The sequence below is a fragment of the Aquarana catesbeiana genome, linkage group LG12 (assembly GCF_042186555.1).
Source record: "Aquarana catesbeiana isolate 2022-GZ linkage group LG12, ASM4218655v1, whole genome shotgun sequence".
Classification (NCBI taxonomy): Eukaryota; Metazoa; Chordata; class Amphibia; order Anura; family Ranidae; genus Aquarana; species Aquarana catesbeiana.
This window is the reverse complement of record NC_133335.1, coordinates 140,143,208-140,154,483: the sequence shown is the minus strand read 5'-3', so window position 1 is coordinate 140,154,483 and position 11,276 is coordinate 140,143,208. Positions and strand designations below refer to the sequence as shown.

Below are 11,276 nucleotides of genomic sequence, written 5' to 3'. Positions count from 1 at the left end.
CGCCCGCGGATCCCCTGCCTCCCGTGCCTGTGAACGTACACTGCGTCTCCCCGCAGGGATGTAGTCCCAAGGGAGGGGGCGAGCACGCTGACTAACCCCCAGCCAGAACGGCTCGGATGATCGGCGGCAAGCTGACAGAGGAGGAACAGGAAGTGAGAAATTCAAACAAAGAAAAGTACATTTAGAAGGGAAATCGAAGGAAAAGGTAAGTGAACCAACATTGTACTAGCAAAAAGGAACCTAATTAAAAAACGAAAACCTTTATAACCCCTTTAATTGGTTGATTCAGTCAGACAAGTATCTATCATAAAACAACACAAAACAACAAAATAACAATAAAATTGATTTAATTATAGCTTTGCAACAATCATTTCTCAAACCATCACATCCTTCCACACCTTTCCATCTGTGTGTATATATACATATGAACATACATACATATATACACACTCTAAACAGTCTTTACACAGACGCCTTCATTTAGTTCTGTACAATGGGCGTGAGCTGTGTTCACATATAAATACAATTATGGGGACGGAATCAGCAGGATAAAAAGCAAACTCTCAATGCACATTTTGTGTTAATTTGTTTATATGTCCAATGCTTGCATTTGTCACCTATTATTTCTCTATGTAACCCGGAATTAGCTGTAAACATCATCGTCCAAAGGCTAGCTATGATTACGCAACACCGGGCAAAGAAAAACCTGCCAATTCTGTCAGCTGGATGTCTGTTACTCTGTGCAAAGTTTACCTCTACACTTTATTTACAGCTGACAGAACACTTTCACATGATAGAACAGCTCTTGGCACGATCTTTGCGCATTTCTGTCTCACTTAATAGTTCAGTCCGTCCAGGTAGCTGCGATACGCGTTTCAGTCCCCTCTTGGAATTGCTGCGTTTAAGGTTCTTGTGGATGCGGTTAACAGAGGCTAAAGTGGTGACATGAAAGACATCCCTCACGCTGTTCTCTGACACCTTGGAGGAACATTCTACATAGGCCACTGCTCCAATCTGTCGAGCTTGGGTGCTACCCTGATGGAAGAAATTAATACAGAAGTTTATTATTCACACCTCCAAGTTTAAATCATATTTTTATTAATTAAAAAAAAATACACCTTGATAATGTGGTGGAACTCAAAGAATATTGTTTAAAGTAGATCTAAAACCAAACACTATAATCTCATATTAGCTTTGAAGCTAAACTCCAGGCAAAAATAAAATACACTAAATAATGCAAGTACATTATATTCATTAATAAATCATTAAAAAAAATATTTTTTGACCGTACTATCCTTCAGATAATGTCGAGTATACTGCCATCCACAGGAGGAATAGACACTGGGAAACCCAGGATAAATAAGACCTTCAACTCCCAGCATGTCTCAGTTTTGTGGTAAAGCAGTATCAAGAGCATGAACACAAACACAAAGGGGTGAGGCCTGTGCCCCTTAATGGATTTCAAGAAAAAGATTTTACAGCAAGTACAAAAATCCAATATTCTTTGTTGTCCATTGAGGGGCATGGGAGTTCAGTCCACATGCCCAATTAAACAGAACTGGTGGACTGCTAGCAGCCAAAGGGCTGCCTGAAGGGCCAACACCTGACTTTGAGAGCTCTCAAAAGGAGGACTGTTCTGGCATACCATCAAGTGGGGTCCAGGACCTTTGAGAGTGCTTCCAGTCTGCATAGAATTACTTCAAATAGTAGGTGTAATGGAAAGATCATTACAGCTGTAAGAGCTCTGAAAAATCCAAAGCTGAAGACAGCAGACTGATCTACTGAACAGAGGGTAGTATGTTCTGCATCAACTAGGGCTGAAAGAACCCCATGTAATTTTGAGATAAAGGCAGCAGACTGAGGTGGCTCAAAAACAGCTTCTTTAGAGAGACCATAGAGCAGGGGTCCTCAAACTACGGCCCGCGGGCCGAATCCGGCCCACCAGCGTTTTTTATCCGGCCCGCGGACTGCCCCTTTAACATCGCAGCACTCCCCCTGCCCTCTGCTACTTTTATCACACAGGACGGGAAACATGACAGGTCTGGACAAAGGACCTTTTGTGTTAAGAAGCGGGTAATTGGTTACTAGGCATCGGGGCGGTCCCAGGAATCAATCACCTGCCTTTCACTTGCAAAATCCCGCCCTTTGTCCAGACTTACCATGCTTCGTGTCTTGTGTGATACAGGTAACAGAGGGGAGTGGGAGTGCTGTGATATTATAGAAGGGGCGGCAGTGTAATATTGATGAGGGGAGTCTGTGATATGAGGCGATCTGTGATGGCGGAGTCTGTTATGGGGGGGGGGATCTGTGATGGCGCAATCTGTTATGGGGGGATCTGTGATGGGGGAGTCTGTTATGGGGGGGGATCTGTGATATGGGGGGGATCTGTGATGGGGGAGTGTGTTATGGGGGGATCTGTGATATGGGGGGGCTGATATGGGGGGGATCTGTGATGGGGGAGTCTGTTATGGGGGGAACTGATATGGGGGGATCTGTGATGGGGGAGTCTGTTATGGGGGGATCTGTGATATGGGGGTGGACTGTGATATGGGGGGATCTGTGATGGGGGAGTCTGTTATGGCGGAGTCTGTTATGGGAGGATCTGTGATGGGGGAGTCTGTTATGGCGAAGTCTGTTATGGGAGGATCTGTGATGGGGGAGTCTGTTATGGCGGAGTCTGTTATGGGAGGATCTGTGATGGGGGGGTCTGTGATATGGGGGGGACTGTGATATGGGGGGAGTCTATTATGGGGGAAGTCTGTGATGGGGGCGTCTGTTATGGGGGTATCTGTGATGGGGGAAGTATGTGATATGGGGGAGTCCGTTATGGGGGGAGTATGTTATGTGGGGCTTTGTGATGGAGAGGAGTTTGTGTTGGGGGGCTTTGTGATGGGGGGATCTGTCATGGGGGGCTTTGTTATGGGGTGAGTCTGTGATGGGGAGGGGGGGTTTGTGATTGAGAGGGGTTCTGTAATGAGGGGAGTCTGTGAAATACCGATAAGTTCATATTGATTAAAATTGTTCTTTATTTTAAATATTGTATTGTTTTTTCCTGTTTTTTTTTGCACTACAAGATGTGTGCATAGGAATTAGTTCATATTTTTTTAAACTATAGTGCGGCCCCCCAACAGTCTGAGGGACCGTGAACTGGCCCCCTGTTTAAAAAGTTTGAGGACCCCTGCCATAGAGGCTCTTAATCAAGGTCAGAGATGGTTACAGCGACAAGTGGATAAGTGGCTTGTGGAAGGACTGAGCTAGATTCTGCAGGGGGTGTCTCAGGAACCCACTAGAACCTCTGAAATCAGTATCCACAAGGAATTGGTTGAATATGGCCACAATGAACACTGCAGTAGATGCCATCAACGCCAGGGTAGGGGACTTGGCCTTACTTTATGGGGCTCAGGGCGACTCAGATGATGTAGATTACAAGGTCACTAGAATACAGTTTGCAGGTCACTAGAATACAGTTTGCAGAAGTTAGTTCCCCAAAAGGATACCAAGTAGACACTCCTGGAACCATTAGGAGAGGCTAGGGTCACCTGTAGTAGCAGGACTCTCCCCTCTGTGTCTTTATACAGACATGCTGCAGTTGTGTGGCAGCAATGGAGCTAGGCCCAAAATGCAAGATAAGATTTAAGGTACCCACAAACCCAAGCAGCAGGTGCTGTTGAGGGTCAAGTGGCCCAAGATGACTGCATTACTGAAAGCAGAAGCAAGCGAGAGATTGATCTTTCAAGAGTCTTATATGGTGTTTGCAAAGCAGGAGCAGCAGCAAGATGATGTGTGGCGGGACAGAGAGCACTCCACCGGGCAGATGCATTCAGTCCATCAGTGTTAACCCTGAATGTGATGAAAACCGACAGTGGTGGCAAATGTGAATAAAGCCCAGAGGTGCTATAGCCTGGTAGCTCCTGAAAACCGACAGTGGTGGAAAATGTGAAAGAAGCCCAATGGTGCTATAGCAACGTAGTTCCTGTTGCTTCAGCCAAATCAGCCAAACTGACCACTCGCAAAGTCATCAAAAAAAAAAATTCCATGAAGAGAAAAGAAAAAGTTAATGAAAAAAAAAGGCTCTCAGTCTAGCTGCGTCCAACCTCCTAGGACACTTGCCAACATCTATTCCTCCTGTAGATGGCATGCTCTGCAGTATGGTAAAAAACCTCCTTAGTGCAGCTCTCCTCCAGTGAACCTGATCTCGATCCAGCAATGTGCACTAGGGCATCTGCTCTCTCTGCTCTCTCACTCCTTCTTGGCTCAGATACAGCAGCAGGGAGCCGTTGGCTGCTGTCAATTACAGCTAGTAAAGAGAGAGCAGGCCAAGCCATGCTGTGTGTGTCAATGGACAATGTCAATGAAACTAATAGTTTTACATAATGCATCAACATCTACACTTATAGAACACCCAACTTTAGAGGTAATTTATTCTTCCAAAGCAAATATACCTGCACACTGGTATTGAGTATTACTAATAGTAGTATTACAATATTTCTCTTCCTCACTCAACTAATATGTCCCCAGTGCTGACAAGAGGGACAGGGAAAGGACAAACAAGGATGCTTTGCAGATGCCCAACGCTCTACCTAGCAACCGATGACGTCATTTGTTTTTAGGACGCCAGACAGACGGCGAGAAGTTTGTAATTGTGCACAATGAAACCTGTGGCTTTGTGTAAATAAAAGACAGGCTTGATCCACCCAATGGCTTGTATACCATGTTTGGGCAATTCTTAGACCCCTTTCACACTGGGGCGCTTTGCAGGCGCTACATCGCTAAAAATAGCGCCTGCAAAGTGCCCTGAAAGAGCCGCTGCTGTGTCTCCAATGTGAAAGCCCCGAGGGCTTTCACACTGGAGCAGTGCGCTGGCTGGCATCTTTCGAGTGGTGAAGGAGCGCTGTATACACCGCTCCTGCCCATTGAAATCAATGGGGCAGCGCGGCTATACCGCCGGCATAGCACAGCTGCAGCAGCACTTTGCGGTGGTTTTAACCCTTTCTCGGCCACTAGCGGGGGGTAAAAGCACCCCGCTAGCGGCTGAATACCCCCGCAAATACGATGCTAAAAGTAGCAGCGCTTTACCGCCAACGCTGCCCCCGCCCCATGTCATGGTTATGCAATAGAGTTTTCTGTCAGCCTACCTGTCTCCATGTGTTCATCTCTAAAGACCAGCTGACTCTAACCTGACTGGTTTTATAACCTCTCCTCTAAGCATGGCCCCTCCCCAGGCCCTATCAGGGAACCCTATATTAACCTGTGCACTGCAAGCCAGCAGTGCTGATCAACCATTGTGTGTTAGCGTTCGTGTGTACTTGCTGTGTTTCCTGCGTCTGATTCCAGTTACGGACTTTGGCCTGTTCTCGACTATCCCTGTTTGCCTGTGACCCTGAACCTTGGCGTGTACTCTGTTGTCCTTGTCTGCTTGTGGCCCCGACCTTGGCTTATTCCCTTACTATCCCTATCCTCCTGTTTCCTACTGTGGGTGTGAGCTGGGGACCCTGGGGGTCGCGACCTGGAGCCAGTTGCAGCCCAGTCTATCCTCACCACTAGAGGCTCTGGTGAACCCCTGCTGGCTCTTAGACTCCGTGCCCCAGGGAATCTTATGCTCTAACCCCGGTGGGATCCGTGCCGGTGTTCCAGCGGCCCTGCCTTCCTTACCACCCTGACTCCCATCTGCAGCAGTCAGCTGTAGGGTCCACTACCTTGCGGTGCACTCCTGATCCCTACAGTGTGTATCTGTCACCTAGCCTCAGGGTGACCTGACACCCCAGTGTGAAAGGGGCCTTAGGCATTCTGCCAAGGCACCTCTGAAGAAACCTATACCCCTTTCACACTGGGGCGGGGCGGCATCGGCGGTAAAACGGCGCTATTTTTAGCGGCGCTTTACTGCCAATTTTGCGGCGCTATTTGGCCGCTAGCGGGGTGCTTTTACCCACCTGCTAGAGGCTGAGAAATGGTTAAAACCACCGCAAAGCGCTGGCTACATCACTCCTTCACCGCTCCAAAGATGCTGCTAATAGGACTTTTTTTACCGTCCTGCCAGGGCACCACTTCAGTGTGAAAGCCCTCGGGCTTTCACATTGGAGACACAGCAGCGGCTCTTTCAGGGCGCTTTGCAGGCACTATTTTTAAAGCTATAGCGCCTGCAAAGCACCCCAGTGTGAAAGGGGTCTTAAAGTAGCAAATGCCCCTTTTATGTATTTCTACTGTGTATAAGGCTATTTGGTGAAATTGGCACATTCAGTATTTTACAGGAACAAAAAAAAAAAAACATATCAATTGCTTGTGATGCACAGTGCTTTTTTAAATTAAATGTCATCCAGTTAGGCTCCATTCACACTAGCGCGTTTTTTGATGCATTTTGCATTTTGCAGAAATGCACGGGAATTTTTTAACATGGGTTCCTATGGAACATGTTCACATCAATGCTTTTTTGTTTCTCTGCATTTTTGGAAAGGGTCAGGGACTTTTTTTCATGCAAAATGCAGCGTTTTGCATGTAATAGAATTCAATGGACAAGCATCAAAAACGCAAGTGCACCATTTTTGCAGCGTTTTTGCAGCTTTTTTGATGCGTTTTTGCCGTTTTTTTTTTTTTTTTAGACTGTAAAAAAAAAACTGAAAAAAAAAAAAAAAAAAAAACGCAAAACGCAAATCGCGGCAAAAACGCCGCAAAAACGCTGCTCAAAAACGTGGCAAGCATGAAAAAAACCCTCCAAAAACGCTCAAAAGCAACATGCATAGGTGTGAATGGAGCCTTAGGCTCCATTCACACTAGCGCGTTTTTTGATGCATTTTGCAGAAATGCACGGGAATTTTTTAACATGGGTTCCTATGGAACATGTTCACATCAATGCCTTTTTGTTTCTCTGCATTTTTGGAAAGGGTCAGGGACTTTTTTTCATGCAAAATGCAGCGTTTTGCATGTAATAGAATTCAATGGACAAGCATCAAAAACGCAAGTGCACCGTTTTTGCAGCGTTTTTGATGCGTTTTTTTTTTATTTATTTATTTATTTTTTTTATTTTTTTTAAGACTGTAAAAAAAAAACTAAAAAAAAAAAAAAAAAAAAAAAAAAAAAACGCAAAACGCAAATCGCGGCAAAATCGCGGCAAAAACGCTGCTCAAAAACGTGGCAAGCATGAAAAAAAAACCTCCAAAAACGCTCAAAAGCAACATGCATAGGTGTGAATCGAGCCTAAGGGTTAATATCTGCTTAAAAACACATTTTTTCTAATTCTCCTAAGTAACTCATACATTTTAATTTGTAGGTTTTCCATAAACATTGCATTAACCACATTTCAAGATCTGTTATTTGGTTTGATTTGGATGCTGGATGTGGTTTTCTCAGTAACTTATCTTGGCTTCCTTGCAAGCATTTAAATTATAAAAGGGAAGATTAAACATTATTAGCTTTCTATATATAGCACTGTTTTAAGTTATCAAGTGGATACCATAACATCATACTGCACTATGTACAGTATATGAATCTGCTTTTATAAAAAATCATTGCATAACACTTATATAAAAATATTGCTAATAGTTTGTGAAAAATAGTCAGAATTCAAGTAGGTCACTGTATATTACATTTATAATATCCTTTATACAATTTATAGGATAATTTAATTAAGAAAAATTTCTTATTTATATGCAGATCTTGCACACTCTGATCTTTCTCCCCAGTCACTGCCACTGCAGGCAGCAAAATTACTGGGATTGGCTGCAAGTTTAGCTGCCATGTCTTGGTCCTTGCTGCAGGAGCGCAGAGAGCATCTGCACTCTAAATAAAACCAGCAAACAAAGTTTACCAGCTTCATTGGTAAATACGTTGTGACAAAACTGGTGTTACAACATACTTGGTTTTGATATTTTATGTGTAGATCAAATAAATGTAAGTGTAAATACAGCCCATTGTAGCCACTAGTGATAAATGACATGCTTGTATTTAGTAACAGAAAACAACAGAAAACTGTAAAACATTGTACTGTGCTTTGTGTAGGGCTATGATATTCCATATACCAGTGCTTGGAATGAAGATCCCATTGGTAAATACCTATATAAACACTGACATCGTTCCTACAGCAGCACAGCATACGGATTATATTAAACCTACTACTTTGTGCATTTCTGTTTCAATCTTTTTATTAAAGATAGACATATTACAAATAGTAACCCGAAGACAGAAGAATTGACAATTAAGTAGAATCTCCTTTGGACAAAACATATGCAGAAAGAGAACATGAGAGATAAAACAAATATAAACCATATAGGAGAGCATCCAGCTACTGTTAAAGGGGTTGTAAACCCTCGTGTTTTTTCACCTTAATGCATCCTATGCATTAAGGTGAAAAAACATCTGGCAGTGACCGGCCCCCCAGCCCCCGTTTTACTTAGCTGAGCCCCGTATTTCTGTCGGCGGAGACGCGCTCTCCCTCTCTCCACGGGGTCCTGGCCGTTGATTGGATAGATTGAAAGGAGTGCAACCATTGGCTCCCGCTGCTGTCAATCAAATCCAATGAGGCAAGCGCCAGGGGGCGGGGCCGAGTCCAGCATTTGTGTCTATGGACACAAATGCTGGACTCGGGAGCATGCCGCAAGGTAACCCCCCCCCGGGAGATCGCTTCTCCTAGGGGGTTATCCGATGTGGGGAGGAGCTGCAAGAGCCACCGGGGGACCCCAGAAGACGAGGTTCGGGGCCACGCTGTGCAAAACGAGCTGCACAATAGAGGTAAGTATGACATGTTTGTTATTTAAAAAAAAAAAAAACGAATCCTTACAATTACTTTAATTCTAAGGTCTCATGCCCAAAGACGTTTTTACAGACGTTTTTACAGCCGCTTTTAGCAGCGTTTTTCACAGCTTAAAAATGCCTCTCCATGTTAGCCTATGGCCTCATGCCCACCAAGGCTTTTAGGAGCTGTAAGCGGCAGAGGCGTTTTTATCCCCCCAAAAAAACCCAGGACCAGCGCGTTCTGAGGCTCCAGTGCTAGAGCTGTAAAAAGGACAAGGGCCTCTTCCCGACAACCTTTGCCGTTGGTTGTAGGGGTCTGCGGGCGTGGGCTTTTCGGGAATCTGGAGGCCCCTTTAACAAGTGTCCAAAATAAACACACTACACAGGTTTTAACCACTAGCCGACCGCCCACTGTCGGGACGAGGCATCTCTCGTTCTGGGCCGCCGTCATATGACGTGATCTCCTTCCCGGGCCACTAGGGGGTGCACGCCGCCACGTCACTGGGGACCCGATGCGCGTGCCCGGCGGCCGTGATGTCCGCCGGGCACCCACGATTGCCCAGTAACTGAGCAGGACCGTGGATCTGTGTGTGTAAACACACAGATCCACGTCCTGTCAGAGGAGAGGAGACCGATGGTGTGTCCCTTGTACATAGGGACACCAATCGGTCACCTCCCCCAGTCAGTCCCCTCCCCCCACAGTTAGAATCACTCCCAAGACACACATTTAACCCCTCGATCACCCCCCTAGTGTTAACCCCTTCCCTGCCAGTCACATTTACACAGTAATCAAATCTTTTTCATAGCACGGATCTCTGTATAAATGTGAATGGTCCCAAAAATGTGTCAAAAGTGTCTGATATGTCCGCCGCAATATCGCAGTCATGATAAAAATCGCAGATCGCCGCCATTGCTAGTAAAGAATAAAAAATAAAAATGCCATAAATCTATCCCCTATTTTGTAGACGCTATAACTTTTGCGCAAACCAATCAATATACGCTTATTGCGATTTTTTTTTTTATCAAAAATATGCAGAAGAATACGTATTGGCCTAAACTGAGGAAAAAATTTGTTAAAAAAAAAAAAAAATTGGATATTTATTATAGCAAAATGTAAAAAATGTTGTGTTTTTTCAAACTTGTCCATCTTCTTTTGTTTATAGTGCAAGAAATAAAAACCACAGAGGTGATCAAATACCACCAAAAGAAAGCTCTATTTGTGGGGAAAAAATGATTAAAATTTCATTTGGGTACAGCATTGCATGACCGCGCAATTGTCATTCAAACTGTGACAGCGCTGAAAGCTGAAAAATGGCTTGGTCAGGAAGGGGGTGTTCGTGCCTGGTAGGCAAGTGGTTAAAGAATTTTACTAAGGCAACTCCGGCTCTACTCCCTCTTCTGGCTATGTCTTTTCCCTCTGCCGGTCCTTTTCCCCTCTCTGGTTCTTCTCCTCCTCTCTCCGCTGTCTTCTCGCTCTTTTGCCGGGTCTTCTCGCTCTTCGCTGGGTGTTCCCCCTCTGTTCTTCTTCCAATGTTGACTCGACGCGATCTCCTGGTGTAATGCTGGGTCCACTGTGTTCAATGACTTATATGGGCATGGGGCAGGGCCACCTGATGGTGTTTGGAGGCCACACACCTTGTGATGTCACAACCCGGGGCATGATGGGGCGATGTCACAAGGGGTGTGGCCTCCAAATTACGTCATTGAGTGGCCCCGCATCATGCCAATATAAGTCATTGCACACGGCGAACCCAGCATTACATCAGGAGTGTCAGAAACCATGAACCACACCGAGACAGAAGTACAGTAAAATCACACTTGTTTATTAATAAAATTAAAAAGGTAAATAGAGTAAGCGTAGTCAAAGCATAGCCAGAGTCCAGTAACTGGATCGGGTAGTCAGCCAAGCGAGTTCAGTAACCAGATCGGGTAATCAGCCAAGCGAGTTCAGTAACCAGATCGGGTAATCAGCCAGGCCAGAAGTCAGGGATCCAAGCAACAGCAAGCAGGATAAGGAGGGGCTGAGCCAGCCCTGACAAGGTGATTGCGTTGAGTCAACATAGGAAGGAGAACACCCAGCAAAAGAGCGAGAAGACAGCGGAGAGAGAAGACAGTGCAGAGAGGAGAAGAACCAGAGAGGGGAGAAGGACCGGCAGAGGGAGAAGACATCGCCAGAAGAGGGAGAAGAGCCGGAGCTGCCTTAGTAAAATACTTTAAAAACCTGTGTAGCGTGTTTATTTTTGACACTTTTTTTTTTAGTTGAATGGGTAGGGGTACGATGTACCCCATACTCATGCACACAGGGTGGGGGGCCAGGATCTGGGGGCCCCCTTGTTAAAGGGGGCTTCCAGATTCCGATAAGCTCACGCCCGCAGGCCCCGACAACCAACGGCAAGGTTTGTCGGGAAGAGGCCCTTGTCCTCATCAACATGGGGACAAGGTGCTTTGGGGTGGGGGAGCGCAGGGCCCCCCTGTCCGAAGCACCCACCCCTCCATGTTGAGGGCATGTGGCCTGGTATGGGGAGTGAGCAGGTGCCCCCCCTCCTGGACCA

General features: G+C 45.7%; 1 protein-coding gene across 2 annotated transcripts in view; it reads right to left on the bottom strand.

Moving 5' to 3' along the window:
* Positions 1-330: 330 nt before the first annotated feature.
* RND2 (Rho family GTPase 2) overlaps positions 331-11,276 on the bottom strand; it is a 385,775-nt gene continuing 374,829 nt past the window's right edge. For both annotated transcript variants that reach the window (XM_073608369.1, XM_073608368.1), the window contains one exon: positions 331-1,035. In XM_073608369.1, the coding sequence (XP_073464470.1) occupies positions 787-1,035 (249 nt within the window). In that variant the 3' untranslated portion in view covers positions 331-786. The remainder of the gene's footprint in view (positions 1,036-11,276) is intronic.